The 19,287-nt window shown below is 38.7% G+C and overlaps 1 protein-coding gene across 1 annotated transcript; it reads left to right on the forward strand.

Annotated features, from left to right (window-relative positions):
* The first annotated feature begins 2,035 nt into the window (after positions 1-2,035).
* Positions 2,036-10,796, forward strand: LOC148418643 (complement decay-accelerating factor). Its single transcript, XM_088422477.1, has 11 exons — positions 2,036-2,237; positions 3,820-4,005; positions 5,260-5,359; positions 5,919-5,989; positions 6,383-6,565; positions 7,034-7,123; positions 7,250-7,330; positions 8,474-8,515; positions 8,591-8,645; positions 10,321-10,407; positions 10,496-10,796. The coding sequence occupies exons 1-10, from the start codon at positions 2,141-2,143 to the stop codon at positions 10,376-10,378; spliced, it is 963 nt and encodes a 320-aa protein (XP_088278603.1). The 5' UTR covers positions 2,036-2,140; the 3' UTR covers positions 10,379-10,407; positions 10,496-10,796.
* Positions 10,797-19,287: the final 8,491 nt, after the last annotated feature.

Here is a 19,287-nt window from a genome sequence, read left to right on the forward strand (position 1 = left end):
TGACAACAATAATGACGCTTTCCTAAAAATAACATTTCCGTTGCGTGTTTTTTAACTATCCACCCATCCATCCATTTTCTATAGCTGCTTATCCTGGCTAGCATCGCTGGCTTACTGGTTCCTATCCCAGCCTTCTTTTGGTAGTAGGCGAGGGACGCCCTGGACTGGTTGCCACCCAATCACAAGGCACATAGGGCCAAATAAACATTCACACTCACAATCACACCTAAGGGAAATTTGTGTCCAATACACCTACCATGCATACTTTTAAAATGTGGAAGGAGACCAAGTTCCCAGAAAAGACTCACGCAAGCACGGGGAGAGCATGCAAACTCCATACAGGTAAGTCAGGGCGAGCTGGAAATGAACCCGGCAACTCTGAACTGTGAGGCAGATGTGCTGACCAGCGTTCCACTGTCTTTAATGTAGTGCAAAATGTCTATATGACAGCAAGCACTGTTAGCCTGATGAGGAAATGGTTTGTTTTACACAGGTGTATTCAGCTAGGAAATATTGCAAATGAGAATCTATTTTCAATTGTCTTACAAATTGGAAAAGAAAATGTTAATATTAAAATTGCATTTCTTTCTGTGCAGCATGTGTCTTCATTAAGGTTGCTTGGTCAAAAAAGTCAGTCTTCATTCAAGCTAAATTCCATTTTTGGGGGAAAGGTGGCAAGGATTTGAGACCACCCAGGGAGAACTAGCAAATATCTGCCAGTTTTCCTCAGACGCCAACGCGCGCAATTACGCCGTTGCCGGGGGAGACGACACATGTGGATGGACGGCTCCAGTGTGTCAACAAAAGCGGAGGTTGAACACTCCCTTCGGAATTCACCCCAGAATGGGTCTGGCAAATGAGGCAGAGTCTCCTTTGTTGCTGACAGTTGCGGAATGTGTCCATGACAATAACCCAAACTTACTGCCGTCACAACAAAAGTCGTCATCACCCTTTCAGCGATGCGAACACTGGCATGTTTATTGCTTTTTTTCTTACAGAGAACCAAACAGAATGCAATGCGATGACACGGTTTCTCCTTCTCTGTTGTTCCGTGAGGGAATACCCTTTCTTTGGTAGGCCACACCCATTTTGTTGGAAACGCCTTGTAAAAGGTGGAACGTGGTAAAACTGCCAGGGAAATTTAACGCATCGTAACCACCGAAATAAATGACAAATATTTATGAATGGAAGACATGACATGATTCAGAAAAGAGAGAGAGAAAGCGATATTTTTTCGTAATTTTTCTTCCTAGATGGTTTTGAGGACGCATGGAAATAAGTCAAGTGACGCCTATAATTAGGAGCACTTCTTGCCTTTCACATTCAAAGTAAAATCTAAAGCACGCTGGAGGACTAAAGAACTCGTGCAACGGACGTACTAAAATTACACGTTAGGTTTTCGATGAAAGACCTTTTACGATCTGCTCTCTTTAACAAATTGATACTCCAGTTCACAGGAGCCTCTGCCCCACATGTTTTCCAATTTTTTCTTTGCGGCAAACCTGATTCAAATGATTCACTCCAGCGAGCTCTACAGGAGCTTTACAATGATCCTGATCATTTGAATTAGGTGTGTTGTAAATTAAATGGAAAACATGCAGGCCATAGGCCATTGTTGACTGGAATTTGACATTCCAAGAAATACAAGGGTTAATCTAAGAATATATGTAGAAATAGGTTGTTAAAACATTTATTTTGTATTTCAGACTAGATGCGCTGACACTTATGCCAGACTCTTTGAGACATAACAAGTTTTTAAAACGTTTTGAAAACTGTCATTATTTTGAATGACCAAGCCTTTATTACTTCAAAATCCATTACCTGTAAAATGTTATATAACTGTTATCACACATACGGCTTGAACCCGATTCGGCAAATATTTACACTGAACATAAAAATGCGGTTGCTTTGCAAGTTAATTTGCTTATGTAATTATTATCAGTTTTAGCTTGCTCTCTTTTATTTTGAAAGCAATATTGTCTTTTTCCTGTTTTAATGACGGTAATTTGATGCCTACCTTTTTACATGAAGACGAGGGAGGACCTCATCGGGGTGGAGAAAATAGAAAGTCGCGTGTGTGTGTTTCGCCGGCCAGACAAGTTGCAGCGGCAAGTAGGACTTGGAAACATTTGGTCTGAAGATGGTAAACATGGAGCTCCTTCTTCTACTGGGAAGCAGCACTCAACTCAAGCTCACATCGCTACTCTTATTCCTCTGCTTTGTGTGGAGGTCAGAAGGTGAGCACAAAGGCTACAAATATGATTTCATTATTATATAGTGTATATGTTTTATTATCACTCTCATTATTGTTACTAATATTATATGCTATTTTTAATATACAGACACCAGCTCACGTTATTTTGTTTAGGGGGAACATGATCAAAGATTAAAAAGACTGCATTAAAATCGCACTAAAAATGTTTATTTAAAGGAAAAAAATATATACTGCATCTAAATTTATTGACTGCTTTCCTAAGCTTTCCTTGTGAATTATATAGTACACTCTACTGAAAATAACACAAATAATAATACAAAGCATCCACAAATTATTTATTATTTATTTATTTTTTACATTAACATACACAATTCTGTTGAGAACAGTTTCTTTCTACATGGCCATCCTAGCTTTAGTGTAAAACAAGCCAAACATGAAAGCCAGTGAAACAAAATATGACAAGTGTCTCATTTGAAGGCACTGGGATTATAGACGTCGCAATCATCAAAGTGTGGATGAAGTGGTTTAACCAGTTTTTAACAGAATATAGTTTATAACACACAGATAGGTTCCAATTTCCCTGTCTTATCTAGTCTTTCATTTACCTACTCTCTCCAGCACAAATTTTCTGCCCATTCCATATTTCTTTCCCCTGGGATGTGTTTGGTTCCATGTTTGGTCCTTTACCCTCGATAGCGTACCTTCACAGATAGTCCAAACAATTCTGATGACCCATTACTGCGCAAAACTACAAACACCGCATAACTGTACCTTCCAAAGAATGCCACAGGCAAACAGGTCCGCAACAGGACCACACAAAGCAAAATAAACATCAAAAGGCTGACATTTTTAAAGGAACCATTTTGGAATTATTATCACTTAATACTGTGATCAAGAGTTCCTTAATTGTGATTGTGTACATTATAGCGGTCGTTGACCACTTTGACTGTTTACCTTTGTTTTTAAAAGTCAGGGTTTCAATACTCGCTATTCCCATCAGTTTGATATCGTCTATTTTTTGAAGGAAGTTCTCACCAAGGCACAACATGCTTAGATGATAGATGAGTAAAGATGAGATTGCTTTATTTTATTTTTTTCTGTCTCTGTGATTTCAGCGTCAGGTTTGAGCTGATATGCACGGAGACCGAAAGCCAGTTCAGTCATATACATGAATGCCCTTTGATTATTCTATGATTTGTTTAAAGATTAAAAAAAAAAAAAACCATTTTGTTCAAAGGGGAAAATACTGTTTTATTTCCCTGAATATCGTTAAAAAAAATTAAAGCTGTAATTTTAATATTTTTGCTCAAGTTCATCATCATGTAATAGTTTCTTCTTTGTTGATTTTGTTCAAATGACTATAAATTCATTCTAAATACAAATAATACATTGCTTCCAGGGACCACCTAAAATGATAGCTTTCTTTATAGGAACGGTGATCTCCAAGTGTTTCTTAAATGTTTAACTGTTGGCTCTCTCGCTCTGCATTAAACAAAGACTCTTTCTCACATTCCTGGTGTCAGTCGTTCCATAATAGCACACACACAGCCTGTATATAGATATATATTTCTCCCAGCATTGACACTTGGCCTTATTTTATCCAGCTGACTGTACCAGGCCTCAAAGAGGAGAAAACAGCGTGTTGACCGACGAGGCACTGTTGATGGATACATTTCCGGAAGGCTCTGTCGTCACCTTGGAGTGCTGCAATGGCTATGAAAAAGAAGCGGGTTCTGAGACTATAAAGTGCCAGAATGGCAAGTGGACTCAAATTGAGCTCATCTGCAAAAGTGAGTTGCCATTGTCATTCTCTTGTTATGTGTCTTTCTGTTAATAATATACAGCATCTTATTACTGTAATGAGTGAATGAATGCAAACATTTATTATTTAAGATTTGATTCTGGAACTTTAAGATGTGGTATCAGATCATTTATTGCCAATTCGCTTATTTGTACTTCATTACGTTGGCCTGACTTTTACGACATTGAAGCAAAGTGTTACCATTGCTTTGCTATTGTCAAATGAGTAAAAAAAAATGCAATGTTACTTGTATATGTTGGAGGATATTTAACCCTACAGATGCTTCTTAAATAAAACTTAAGGCATAATTTACTTGTTTCTAAGTCTAGGATACTTGGAAAATAAGTTTAATAGTTCCTCCTTCTATAGATTACAGTGCAGGTCCTGGGATATTTTTTTTTTGTCTCGTTGGTATTTTATAATAATAATAATAAAAATAATAACAATAATAATTATAATAACAACACATGTCACCATGTATAGCACATATTATCAATATATTTCCGCAGTACTAGATCGCTAATTCACGAGAAATTGTACAATGCCACCTCCCGTGTTTACAGTCGGCCTAGCACTGGCTTGTTGTGTATGGAAAAATTGCTAAATGCCACTAGAATCTGTAAACAGGTGTGTAATGAGCTACTGGGATGCCATTTCCTGTTATTGCTACCATTCCTATACCCACTGCCATTTTTTTTGATAAGCTGTGGGACGCATTGTCCCAATGGGAGTGAAAGGGTTAAACTCCAGTGATTTGTGTTTTGATGATTGACGGAAGACACAACAAATTTACCAGAAATCATTTTTGTAGCCAAAACATAACAGCCATGAATGTAATGCCCTTGTCGGTTCATCCGCTTTTATGCTGCTCTTTTTTTTTTCTTCCTATTCCTAATTATAAGGCTCCAAAGTCTCAATCGGTCAAGATCTCAACCGCAGTTGACTTTACATGTCTCTATTTATTATTGTTTTTTTTTTTGTTTTTTGTTTTTTTGTTTTTTTCCAACGTGTTATCGTTCGTGGAGTTTTTGGAGGAAAAAAAGGGAAGTTGGAAGTACTGATCCCTTGTCAAACGTATGGAATAAAAGTAAAACATTGTCAGAAAAATACACAGGTAAAGCACAGATAGTGATACCTTAAAAATCTACTTAAATGCAAATATTTTCTCTTTGTTAATTCCCACCACCATGTGCAAAGGAACACCGCCTTACCTTGTTGTGTCTCTTTTGGGTGGGCAACCTAGAAATGGACTGCGGTGTGCCTGCACCTCAACCTAACATGAGATTTGACACCAGTGGTGGAACCCTCTTTGGCGACATGATAAAAGTCACGTGCGACAAGGGGTGAGTGTGGAAAAAATAACTCTGTACTCTTAATGGCATTATAAAACCTTTCATGTGCATGTGCAATATTTTAAATTGAAGCCAAATTTTTACAATAAAATGTTCGATGAACTTATACTTGAATTTGTAGGATGTGATTTAGGGAGCAAAGTCCTGTTTTGAAATTGACATCACAGTTGCTCAGAGATCACTTGACTAATCACACCTCACCTGTTTTCTGAATTTGGTCATGTGACGTTCACAAGCTGAGTTCTGATGTCATTTTCACATTGGCCACTCAACAAATAATCATCTTTGGCATCTCTGCTACCCCAAAAAGGCATTGGTTATGCTGAAAATCTACAATAGGACACAGGTCAGATATTTCACTTTTTGGGGTTGCTTGACTTTATAAGGTCTTCAAAGTATGAAAAGCTCCCTTTACAACTAAGACTACCATTTGCTCTCCTGCCAACACAAATGCAGAATGTACGTTCTTGATTACAGGGAGAGCGAGAACACCAAATGAAAGAAAATCCTGGGCTAACGTAACTTTTCCATCTCCTTTCTTTTTCCACAGTTACGAAATTAGCGGCTCCAGCTACAAGCAGTGCCTCTCGTTTGGATGGATGGGAAAATCCAAGTGTCACAGTAAATGATTCCGCTTTCTTTGCTTCATTGTGTGAAAATAAGTATTCTTGTTCCTTCGTACACCAGACATCTTTTGGGTTTTCTCACAAACATGTTGAAAGGAATTGAATAGAAAAAAGGGCAAATGGTGAGATTACCTTTAACAGCAAAACAATAGAAGAGGAACATGAACAATACACGTACTTATCTTTTTGGCTAACCTTGGTCATGTTAAGTATTCTTGTGATGACATTGAACAAAAATTCTTGAAGCCTTGATAGACAAAAGTCAGAAAACAACCTCAACCAAGATATGCTATAATACAAAGCTATTGCTGAAAGAAAAAAAAAAACAGACCTTAGGTCATCTCAGCTTTAAAATCAACAGCAGTTGTTGATTTCTGCTATCTTTCAGTACAAACGTGCGAGAAGCCCGAAGTGGTGATCAACGGCAATCACTCATGGAATTCTGAAGACCGCCCAACGTATGGCCAGCTCATCCTGTACAATTGTGACGAAGGCTACACGCTCACTGGGAACAGCTCCATCCAGTGTGGCGAGGAGGGTGGATACGATTCTCCGCCGCCTGAATGCATAGGTAAGGCTATTTTGGATTGGTTGCTTTAGATATACTGTATATATTTTTTCACATTTCCAGTTATTTTGGTGTCCTATTTTTTAAGCTAGGTGACACTGTATTCCAATTTCAAGCCCAAAGCCAGTGAACTGTAACATCTGTCAAAAGAAAAATTCAAAAGTTCAAAATGAACTTAATTTTTGCATGTTTTTCCAATTTTTTGTATGTTTATCCCAATCCGTTGGACCATTTTCCGGTTTGGTCCCATTGTAAGTGGACTAACAATTACAAATTAAAATTTCCTCAATTTTTCAATTTTAACTTTTACAATAAAATTGAATGCAGTATTTTACAGCCAAATATCAGAATTCCTAATCGATGTTACGACCACAATGCTGTATGCTGTCCTGTAATTCATTAAAAAGCATGCTACAAAATATGCTTATCTGTCGGTTTTAGTGACATCATGACATTGTCAATGTTTTTCAGACCGTTCGACGTCATTAGTTCTCTCGACCACTGCAGCAGCAGCTCACAGAGATATAATTATCAGGGGCAGTACAGCAGTCCCCACTCGAGGTATGCACACACACAAATATCTCTAAGATACCAATCGGCACACAAATATGTAATTTTCCATGCACTCGAGTGCCACGAGCTCAAAAGTAGCTTGTTTAACAGGCACTCTCATGCATGTGTTTAAAGATGGTGGACACTTGTTGATGATAGAGGGAGCCGAGGGGACAGTAAACTATGTGACGTCATCGCCGCCATCTTTCTATCAAGGTATAGTAGACTTTGTCAGAGAGGTAGCAATGTTGATCACTGTGTAACCATTATTTAAAATGAATGAAATAATTCAAACTAAATTTGAGAAAAAGTATCCATCTATCTTAACTGCTTGAGGGTCGTGAGCGTGCCAGAGCCTATCCCAGCTGTCTTTGTGCCGTTAGGTGGGCTACACCCTGTACTGCTTGCCAACCAGTTGCAGAGCACACAAACACACCTACAGTAAAGCCAATTTAGATTGCCCAATCTACTTACCATAAATGCAAGTTGAGAAACAAAAATACAAAAATCTTCGTCTATAAAACTAAAACAAAGTCTAATTATAGTGAACAATTAATCAAGAGAGAGCTATTTCCATAAAAAAAGTAGTTGATGTCAATCAAAGTCGATGGCACTTCATGGTAGAACGTCAATGGCATTCAGTGATAATAATAATAAAATCGGATCACTTTTTTGTAGCTTTTCAAAGACATTTCACAATGGATGGATTATTCATGCACTCACACTGACAATCCCGTAGTAGTAAACTACATTCTGCAGCCACAGCTGCCTTGAGGCAGTCTGATGGAAGCACAGCTGCCAGCGTGGACCCCATTCACACCAGCCATACACCAGTGTGAATGACACTGGGGGCAAGGTGGGTGCAGTGTAATATTTTATCTCCTGGGCCGCAGTCCACAGTTAATATTATATACATGAGTTTTCAAGGTTCTTTTTAAATGTATTTATTTCGGTATTACGGTAAATTCGCGTGGTTTGAGAATTGTAGTTTACTTAATTACACACATTCTAGTGTGAACTTTTTTGTCCTCTTGTGCAAATACTCCATAAATTTAATCAAACCGAAACCTAACCTTTAATAAATTCATCAAACTTAAACTAAAACAGTGCTTAAAAACATCTAAAACTACACAATCCTGCTCTAAAAAATAATTAAAAACAAACTAATACTGTAAGAATTACTTAATTTGGCGAAAGATCTTCTCAGAAACGCTTGTTGTGGCTATCGATGGCAACGGGTATATTGTTGTGTTATCAATCACATGACATTCATTTTTGAGTGCCAGTGTGTTTGCGTGTGTATGTGTGTGTGTGTGTGTGTTGTGCACAGATTATTCATGTACCATATGTGCCTTTCAGATTACTTACCTGTTATACTCAGCGTGGTATGCATCTCAATAGGTAACCACTTCACTTACTGACACAAAGTAACTATTAAAACAACAAATTTTAAGTGATGTTTTTCTTTGTATACAGTCACATTCATAGGGGTGCTCTGTCTGCATCGGTGTCTTCTCAGGAGGAGGAAAGGGTATGTAAATTTTACTTAAATGAGTGTGGCGGGTCACTTTTGTTTGCAGTGCGAGTATTGCCAAGGCAGCAAAACTAACATTTATTGTAAAACACTTTCCCCAAAATGTTTTGAAGCTTCAAACAATACATTGCATCAGGAAAGTATTCACAGCTTAAAATTTTAAGCATTGTGTCCTTTTACAGCCTCATTCCAAATTGTGTGAAATTAATATCTTACCTCAAAATTCTACACACATACGTCATGAAGTGAATGTGAAAAATGTTTTCAGGGACATTATTAAAAATCGAAAACTAAAACAAATCACGTTTATATTACATTTCACAGCCTGTGTCATGAAGCTCAAGTGCATTTTTCCACTGATCATCCTTGAGATTTTTCTACATCTTAATTGGAGCCCTCCTGCGCTAAATTCAGTAGATTGGACATGAATTGGAAAGGCACAAGCCTGTCTATATAAGGCCCCATAGTGTATCATGCATGTCAGAGCACTAACACAAAGCTTGAAGTCAAGGGAACTGTCTTTAGACCTGTGGGACAGGACTTTCTTGAGGCACAAATCATAATTCACAATTTTCTGCTGCTTTGAAGGTTCCAATGAGCACAGCGGCCTTCGTAATTTGTAAATGGAAGATGTTTGGAACCACCGGGAATCTTCCTCCATTTAACCAGAGCGATTGCGGAAGAAGGGTCGAATGACTCTCAGACCATGACAAACAAAACTCTCTGGTCTGATGAGACAAAGATCAAAACCTTTGGTGTGAATGCTAGCCATTACATTGGGAGAAAGCAGACACCTCACAACACCAGGCCAATACCGTCTCTACAGTGTAACGTGGTGGCAGCATCATGCTTTAGGCATGATTTTCAGCCGCAGGAACTGTCAGACTGTCAGGATAGAAGGAAATCGAATGCAGCACTATACAGAGATATATCCTGGATGAAAAGCTTTTCCAGAGCGCTCTTGACCTCAGACTTGGGTGAATGTTATTTTTTCAGCAGGACAATGACCCAAAGCACACAGCCAGGATCTCAAAAGATTGGATTCAGAGCCACTCTATGAATGTCCTAGAATGGCCTAGCCGGAGCCCAGGCTTGAACCCAATTGAACATCTCTGCAAAGACTTGAAAAAAAAAAATGGCTGTGCACAGATGTCTCCCATCCAACCTGAAGAGGATTGGGCAGAACTGCCTAAAGATAGTTTTGCTAAGCTTGTAGTATCATATTAAAAAAAGAACTAATTGCTGCCAAATATGGATCAAAAAATTAGTAATAAAAGGCTGTGAAAACTTATGTAAACGTGAGTTCTGTGTTAACCCTAACCCTATAATGTAGAATTTCGATACAGTTCATACAGCTAGGAACGATGCTGCAACATGACAAAATGTGGAAAAAGTGAAGTGTCGTGAGTACTTTACGGATGCACTGTCTATTCCTTATTAAGAGTATTGGGACATTCATATAAAGTGAAAACAAATGATTCCGCCCCAAAAATAACACATGCTGACCTGAACCAAATCATTGTTAGCTTTTATTTACTGGTCTGCCCTGATCTTGTATGCTGCTGCCCCTTTTAAGCCCCAAGTGCGAGTGTCACTGGCCCCAATTTTGCACCTACAGTATATCTGGATTTTGAGAGTGACTATACGCGATAATATTTTTGTGACCTTGTAGTTCATATGACACCAGAGAAGACCTGAAGCCAGAGTTGTTACTCTTCCAAAACCTCTAGAAGGGCCGCGACTCGCACTGCACGAAAAGGTAATCCTGTTCCCATGACTGAAACCATGCTCACTGTATTAATAAACACTGAAAAGGAATTCTCAACATTTGTGTTATTTGCCCCCAGTTGGAAGAATGCCTATCTGCCGATGAGCATCTGGGAAGCCAGGAAGGACGTGGCAACACACTGGAGCAGTTCCTCTAAAGCGGAGAAAGGGGGATAATAAAGGGAGAATTTGATTAATAATATTGCACTTCCACTGGCGGGCCATTCTGTTGAGTCACTGTGGCGCCAGGAGACCGCTGGTCAAGCACTTTTATTTTCTTGTCATGACTGCCACCATTTTGTAAATATTCATTGATACCTAAGTATTTTTATTGTATTTTTATATTGATAACTGGAATAAATGTGTATTTCCATGATTGCAGTTTGGCCAAGTTCTTAGCGTGAGAAAATGGGTCTTGATGAGGGCGACTATACAATGCGCTTCAGTTTGCTAACTGCGGTGGCGGCGGTGGTGGCAGCTGATAAAAGACACAATCAGCTGCATTCTTCGCCTTTGCACGTTCCTGCCCCTCACTGTGAGGTCCCCCTTTGCTCGGCCGTGACTGATAATGCGCCACTTCATGCTAAAGAATGCAGAAAAACGGCTACGCGCATTTTATGCTAACTATACACTGTGCTGCAAGTACAGAATACAGAACAACCAGATTTGATTTTTAAAGTGCAACTATAGGAATGTGATTTCAAGATACAGTATGTAGTGGTTCACGTGAACTTGAAAAGGAAGCTCATGGTAATTTTAGGCTGCTCTACAAAGTGAAGTGGCATGTTCTCCCTGGCGCTTGTACGTTTTCTGGTGTTCTCCCATAAATTGGTTGAAGATCCTCTATGTCGAGATACTGTAGATAACAGATGCCTGGATATATTAATCTGCATTCCTAGATGACACGTCACCAGGTTCTACTAAATTCAATTTAACATTTTTTAAGCTGACCGCAACCCTTTTGAAGAGAAGCTGTGACAGAAATGGATATTTTCAAACCTTTAAAGGACTTTTTTTTAACTTAGGAACTTGCAGCATGCCGTGATTTACATTTGTGGACTTTTGCATTGTGTTGACTAGATGGTTTTGTTTTGTCTGTGCGGTTGTCTCATTTTATATCCACCTGTTCTCAGCAGCCCTGTATTGTGTCAACAAATCAAGCTGTAGACTCTAGAGTCCAGGTGCGCTGCCTTGTTACGTCAACTTGTTTGTATTTAGTTTCCTGTGCTCAATCAGACTGTGTTGGTTCATTGTTGCTGTTTTCGTATGTTGCTTCTGTTAGTCATCTTTTCATGCTTCCTTTTATGGTGTATTTACAGTGTTCCCTGTACTGGATTAGTTTACAATAAGGATGGGCAACTGCTGGAGCAGGCCACAATTTTTTTTCATCAGTTCTACGCAATGGGACCACACACTTCCTAACAAGATGCATGATAACAATGACACTAGATTTGGACAAAATATGTGCTTATACTCTTATTTAATTTTTCACAGGACATTTCTCAATGCAAATATTAAAGATTCAGTATATTAAGCCAACTGTGAAGGGTTTGAGTCAAACAAAATAAGCACATACTGTGATGCTTTTTTCGGTGCAAATGACTCTTATATAAAAATTACACTAGATAGCACAAAAGAACTGAATAGCAAACTCACATTATTGTGCTTTTTTTTCTTGCAAAACTAAACTCAAATGTTATTTTTTAATGTACAACGCTTGTCCTGCATATTGTTCCACGCAATAGATAGTTAGGCCTACTTATTGAAGTGTAAGGCAGGACGAATTCTTGTGTAAGCACAACTAAGCCACCTCTGCCATCTAGTGGTAAACTGTGATATTACAATCTAAAAGGCATGATATAGTACTTGATTTACAAACAAGTTCTGTTATTACGCTGGTGACATAAACCCCTGCAAAACTAAAATACATTAAAATTAAAAAAGATGTTTTACTTACCATTGCTGCTACGAGGTGGATCGAGAACGAGGAGAGACTGCAAGAACTATTGCTGAGAAAGCATGTGCAGGTTCCACTGGCCTCTCCACCTTGGCTACCACAACATGAAAAACTGTGGCAAGTATTGAATAACTGTGCTTCATGATCACTGTATCCCTAGGGATGAAACTGTTCACATTTGCTAAAATACGGACTTTGTCCTTTATAATGACCATCACAGTCGATTGTCTGAAGCCTAACTAAGTCTTCACCAATGTTCGACGTCTCTGCTTTCCTTGATCTTTTTATGGTGTAAAGTTTTGTTTCCATGGTAATTGCTTTTCTTTTGGCTGAAACAGCATTGCTAGAAGACCCAGCTTTCGTCTTTGGGGCCCTAATGTAAAAGAGGATGGAGAAAAAGGCAAAGATACTTTCGGTGCACTAACACAGACAAGCGTTATGCACTAGCTAAGCACAAAATGTGGTGCTGGGAACAAAATAGTGGACGAGACACGGCAGTCTATGGTCGTAGATTGTGGGTGTCGTATTCAGAGTTTGCATATTTACAGAATTGTTTGCTCTATTTTAATATGTTTGGCCCTTTATTGTTTTGTACTGTTTTTTTTTTCCAACCATGTTCATGTTCCAACCATACTTTATGAAAAATATATACTGAATGTTCATCAAAATTCTTTAAAAATTTGGGTGCGAGTTAAAATAAATAAAGCAGCTTTTGGCTCATTGGTTAATTGGCTATTTCTATAAATTACTGATTTTTCCGACTATGAACTTTTTCCTTGTGATCTGAGACCTGCTGCTTATAGTCCTGTGTGGCTCATCTGTGTGTGTGTGTGTGTGTGTGTGTGTGTGTGTGTGTGTGTGCGTGTGTGTGTGTGTGTGTTTTTTCTACCGATCAAGCAAATGTTATATCTGTTCAAGGTGTCAATTTATGGAACAACTATGAAATAGAACTGAAAAGATATGAATCAATGACTTAACTTGAAAAGAGTTTTAAAAATAGATTACAAAAAAATGTCTAAATTGAATAAAATTGTGTATGAAAGTTTGTGACATGTAAATTTTATACACAGTATATACGACTGTATTCATATATTTATAATTGTATATATGAATTATCTGCAATGTGACATCGAAGTATTGATTTCGAGTTTGAACTGCTATTTAACTCTCCAGAATTCTCTTGGTGTTATGTTGAAAATATCAATTTTGTATAAATATGTTGATGCTAAATATGCAGGCATGTTGAGTCTGGTAAAGAGAGAATGTTGCTGTTGGCAGGCAATTAAAAAAAAACTATAAACATTTTTTTAAAACTTTTTTTGCATAAATATCTGATGTTATGACCTGCAGTTTGTAGTCCAGTGTAGCTTATCCGTGACAAAAGTTGTTTATTTTGTTTTGTTTATTTTTGTGTTTGTTTATTTTTCCTCAATTTTAGCTCTTGTGACTTATATACCGGTGCGGTTTATAGTCCGGAAAATAAGGTAAATCTTTTCTTTTAAACTTTAGATCTTACCTGCTTCCTGTTTCCTCTGTTCCAACACCTCAAATACCTAATTGCGACAATCTCCAAATCGTTATTGTTGTACTTTCACATACATTCCAGTGCAGCGGAAACACTTGAAGATTCATGGGTGACTGTAAACAAACCAACGGTTGAATATATGTTTACATATACTAGTGCCTTGACTGACCTAAATTCCTTTTATTCCCTAAGGGCTTGCAACACAGGCCATAATAGTTTGATAAACGTTGTGTCATTTAAAAACAACAAAACCCATTGGCTTGTAAAGTCCAAAATATTTCTCCTTTTTGGAAGAAACCGTTCTCATAACAGTCATAGACAAGCTGTACCCTCCCTATCCCAGGTGTTTTTTGCGGGGGTACACCCTGGGCCAGTCGTCAGCCAATCATACTGAGACAAACTAGACATGACTCATTTTCCGTATTAGAGCTTCTCCTTAGAGCTTCTCCTCGTTAGGGTCCTGGTGAGACGACCATTCACACCTTCGCACAATCTATATTCCCTAAAGAACCTAAAATGAAGGCTTTTGGAGCGTGAGAAGGAGCCAACAACTGTGAGACAGATGTGCTAACCACTCAGACAACGTGGCACACCCAGCCAAGTTAGTAGATATAAACACTCCTATGCGTTTACTCCCCCCCCCTCCCCCCACTCACACACACACACACACACACACACACAAATAATCTTATTCTTACAAAGTTTGTTACGAATAGCCAACTACAACCCCCCACCCCCACCCCCCTAAAAAAATTGAGTTAATGTGCATCAGAACATCAATTTGGAACAGAATGAATGTTCTTGGAATACTTTTTTTTTGCACAAAACAAGCTTTGGGATTTATTTGCGGGATTTAGTTCTTAAACCCTTCACATGAAGAAAATGGCATCATTGACAGACTATGCACTCATTTGTGTGTTATGCAAGAGGCATTCAGGGACGTTCTCATTTCAGAAGCAAGCCATCAATAAACCCCACCCAAAGGGGGAGAAATTTGGAAAACATTCGATGGTAGCCGCTCATTTATTTTCAACAAGTCGCATGAGCTGCAATTAAACAGATGCCACTAATAAGCAGTTTGCTAGCCGCAAAAAAGCAGCTGTGAGTACAAACATCATGCGGTCACGTGTGGTTTTTGCTCTACTCAAAACCACACTGTGCCAAGTCCCATTAGAAAATGATTGGACCTCTTTTTAAAGCTAAAGTATGGAAGCCTGTATGGAAGTATGGAAGAAGGGAATAGAAAGAAAAGTGCTGGGAACCAGGGGGTAGCAGTGGTGGTGGCCTCTGCACAGGAAGTGAGGAGACAGATTTTATTGTCACTGACAAGAAGAAAAATCTCGCCAACTCCTAGTATCAGCCGGTATCGTCTCCTCTTTGCGTCACTGGCTTTTCATCAGCGAGCCTACACCCACGCTGACACATGTTTGGACACATTTCACAGGTCCTGACTGTGGGCTTACATGTGAAGTCTCACCGCAGAAACGAACTGGCAAGATCCAAAATGAGAGTTGTATCAAAAAAGTTACTGAATCTACTAAAGTAGAACTGTAAGAAAAAACACAGCTCTCCACAAGACTTATGTAAACAAAAGTAAATAGAAATGAATGGCTTTGAATGGATCTCTGTCCGGTTAAAATTAGGATTATTCATGTTGGTCATTTGGGTCAGTGTGGATCAAGTAATTGACAGCTACATCATGTATACGTTATTAATATACAAGTTATCGTCATCACGACTTCAAATTGTCACAATTCTCTCATTTCAGACTCTCAACGGCAATTATTCAGTTTCTGTAGTCTTCCATGAACGCAGACTGATTTTCTTTTGTGTTTAACATTTTGCAAACATCGGCTTTAACTTTGGAAAAAAGTAACCAGTAGTAACCTCAATACCTCGAGCAATATTGTTTGATTGAAGTCCAGTTGTTTATCAGTATTCCTCCCACAAAAACATACATGGTAGGGATAGCAAACACTACAACATGCCCTTAAGTGTAAGTATTTGTGAGTGTGAATAGTTGTCTGTTTGGGTGCCCTGTGAATGGCTGGAAACCCGATCAAGGTATGCCCCACCTACTGCCTTAAGACAGTTGGGATAGCCTCCAGGCGCCCGTGGCCCTTGTGAGGTTAAATGGCGAAGAATATGGATGGATGGATGGATGGATGGATGGATGGATGGATGGATGGATGGGTGGATGGGTGGATGGATGGATGGATGGATGGATGGATGGATGGATGGATGGATGGATGGATGGATGGATGCTCCTCTCAATTTCATTTGCCCTCCAACGTGTTCATATGTTGAATTTGTTTGTGCCTGATGACGCATGTTTTGTCATTGTAGTTTTGTATTCACCTGTTTATCAAAATAATTGCGTATTATTACAGCTTGTGAACTTCACTGTTTAGATTTATAAATGGAATACGAGAACATTCAAAGCATAAGTCTTGGAGAGCAGAATGTGTCCGTCTGCGCCTCCGTCTAATCCACCCGAATCACATTATATCACCTGTGCCACACAAAAGAGCTTTAAAAATGTGAAAATCTAATGAAATTTAAAAAAAAAAAATTACCAGATGTGCCAAGGGACGTGTCCACCGCATCCTCTGAAACAGCCAATGAAGTCTAGCCGGACTACCAACATCACAATCTCTCAAAACTAGATTTGTCCAGGCATTAAAATTAAGATGTCGCTCTAATCATGCCAAGGGCTTTCTTACTATCTGCAACCAAATTATCAGGTCCTTGAACATCCAGACGGGTGTAACACGGCCGCATAACAGGGTGAACTAGTTTTGCACTGGTGCCAAAATAAAGACGCAATTGTATTTACGCCAAAATAGGGCCCTTGAGCCAAATGACTTGTGAAACACATTATACACTCAACATTTCAGGTTGTGTTCTATTTGGCTAAAATGACATTTTTCATTACATTCAGTCAGTGGATTGGCCTGACTGTGATGACCAGACATGCGGTCTTGAAATTGGAAGTATTGCATAGGTTTAAAAAGGATAATTATCCGTGAGCAGTTTTTTTGTAAATTGAAAAATCACCCTTACACCTCACACCACAGCTAATAAAGCAGGATAACATAAAAATTGTTCATTTGTGTGTATCCTATTTGATTATTTTTCCGAGAAAACTGGTATACCATCGTATGCATTTTGTAAACTTAAGCATAAAATGAAATTACAGTCACCGTAAGAAATGCCTTACAGTATTTTATTCATCACCTGCCCATTTTTTTTCCAACTTCCAGCCTGCATCCTGTTTGTCAAGGACAGGAAAATGTTGAAGCATATTTGTCTGTCACTTTAGTGGGCATGGAAATTCAATATGTGCTTATGGTGATGATTCTGATTCCACTCAAAAAAGGAGTAAGAGTCATTTTTCATGTTTATCGCAGTATGTAGTCACATCCTGTTTGGCATGACCAAAACTTTTGAGAGTTTAGTCTCATTTTGTTGACACAGATCCATTTGCATTTCACACTTGGGTTAGTTTGATCTTAAGAGTATGTGTGTTGTTGGATGGCACCTGTCTGGGTTCCCATTTTCCTGTGACTATACACTGCGGCATTAATAGGCTTTAGGCCCAAGTAATTAAATAAATAAATACAACTTCTATACTGGCTTTACCCTTGGGTATCTCCTGCCCAAGTAGCGTCCCACTTAAGAGGCTGCATTTGACAAATTACACTGCTCCGTTGTCCCAATTAAATCTCATTCTTTGCAGTCCACAACTGCAGCCTCCAACATCCCAAGATTTTTTTTGCATGTCACTACTCACATTAAAAGATCCCCTGTCAAGTGAATACGGAGATTCATTTCTAAATACATTCTACAAATTCAAAGATGATTGCGAAAGAATGTGCAAAGATTTAGGCTCTGTATTACTGCTTTCACTATTTCAATTTTGCACCAGTATGAGTTGCCCGTGCCCACCATATATTGAGAATCTTCGTCTCCATAAGTGGTTACGCAGCATATTTGTAAGTTAGTTATAATTACCAGCCAATACCAACCACAACAACATGCGGTTATCAAGCTAGCCAAGCCTTCACTTCTGGATGCCACATACAAAAAAAAGCTTGGTATTCTGCATTCTGTGTTATCCGAGCATCTGTAATTTCGAAACGCTGCGCTGATTCCCCCACTCATGTAAATTTTGATACCTGCTATTTCCACACAGATAGTTTTATTGGCTTAAACATTAAGTATATAGGGCAAACATTGGAAATATCTTACCTCTGTGACATCAAGAGATGAGACAGACTGAGGAAAAACCATGTGCCACGCTGTCACCACGCAATTGCCCACAGCAGTATAGATAAATGGACAGGTTTAAATTATAAAGAAAATAAATGTATTTCTAATCCCAATAATAACAAGTGGTTCTGGTGAAAATAAAATGTTACATATCATAGGCATCTGCAGTGAGCTTTTAGCACCATAGATTATTTATGTTTTTTTTTTTCTTCCATGCTGCACAACGTCATGCGTTCTACTCATACTACGTCCGCAGTCGACTAGTCGACTTTAGAACACCGGGTTTGTGTCAATAAAAGTAATTATTGACAACATAGCAAGCAAGTTACATGGGTGAGAAGTCATTATTTATCATGCCAACAGGAAATAACCTGTACACACACCAAGCTTGAAGAGATACTGTATACAAACTGGGACAAACATAAGAAAAAAAGCAACATTTGTCATTTGTGTCATGTAACCCTTTTAGTCATGAACCGCCATGCTTTAGTCCATGATGGCCTGTGTCCTGCATGTTTTCCAAGTCTTCTATTGCGACACACATGGGCCTTATCATTTGAATTAGTCGTGTTGCAAAGAAATACTTGCAAGAAAACATGCAGGACACAAGCCATTGTGGACTGGACTTTGATGCTTAAGAACTAAGAGTGTATTATTTGAATTAATATGTCATTGATTTCAGAACCATGCAAAATGACAGTGGCTCTCAGTAAAATTGAGCACTCTAACTGCGCCAGTGAATGCGCGCATGGAACAGAAGTAAATGATGAGAGCAAAGCAACAACAAAAAAAGGCTTTATCGAGTAAATCCAGCTCAGCAAAACATCGTCGCTGGTTTAGACTTGTTTCTGTTATAATATGAATGTGATGGGTACTTTGATATGTGAATTTATTTTCATGAAACAGTGACCATAGAAGTAATGATAAAGAGTGATGCACGCACACACGTCTGCATGGTTACTCATGCCTGCCCCTCTTTGAGATGTTGTCACGCATGCCACCCCACAGAAAGATTTATGGCTGTCCTGAAATTCAGATGGTTTACAAAGTTGGGCAAATGTCGACCTATCCTATCGCAAACTTAAAAGTTTAAATATGTGACTAATAAAATTAATGCT

Source organism: Hippichthys cyanospilos, chromosome 9 (genome assembly GCF_059441005.1).
Source record: "Hippichthys cyanospilos isolate Australia breed blue-spotted pipefish chromosome 9, RoL_Hcya_1.0, whole genome shotgun sequence".
NCBI lineage: Eukaryota > Metazoa > Chordata > Actinopteri > Syngnathiformes > Syngnathidae > Hippichthys > Hippichthys cyanospilos.

What these genes read in the sequence shown, in the direction of transcription:
- LOC148418643 (XM_088422477.1), top strand. Translation starts at nt 2,141, where the DNA reads ATGGTAAACATGGAGCTCCTTCTTCTACTGGGAAGCAGCACTCAACTC. An exon ending in AAAGTCACGTGCGACAAGGG is followed by an intron (nt 5,360 to 5,918) that starts GTGAGTGTGGAA and finishes CTTTTTCCACAG; the next exon opens with TTACGAAATTAGCGGCTCCA. An exon ending in CTTCTCAGGAGGAGGAAAGG is followed by an intron (nt 8,646 to 10,320) that starts GTATGTAAATTT and finishes GTGACCTTGTAG; the next exon opens with TTCATATGACACCAGAGAAG.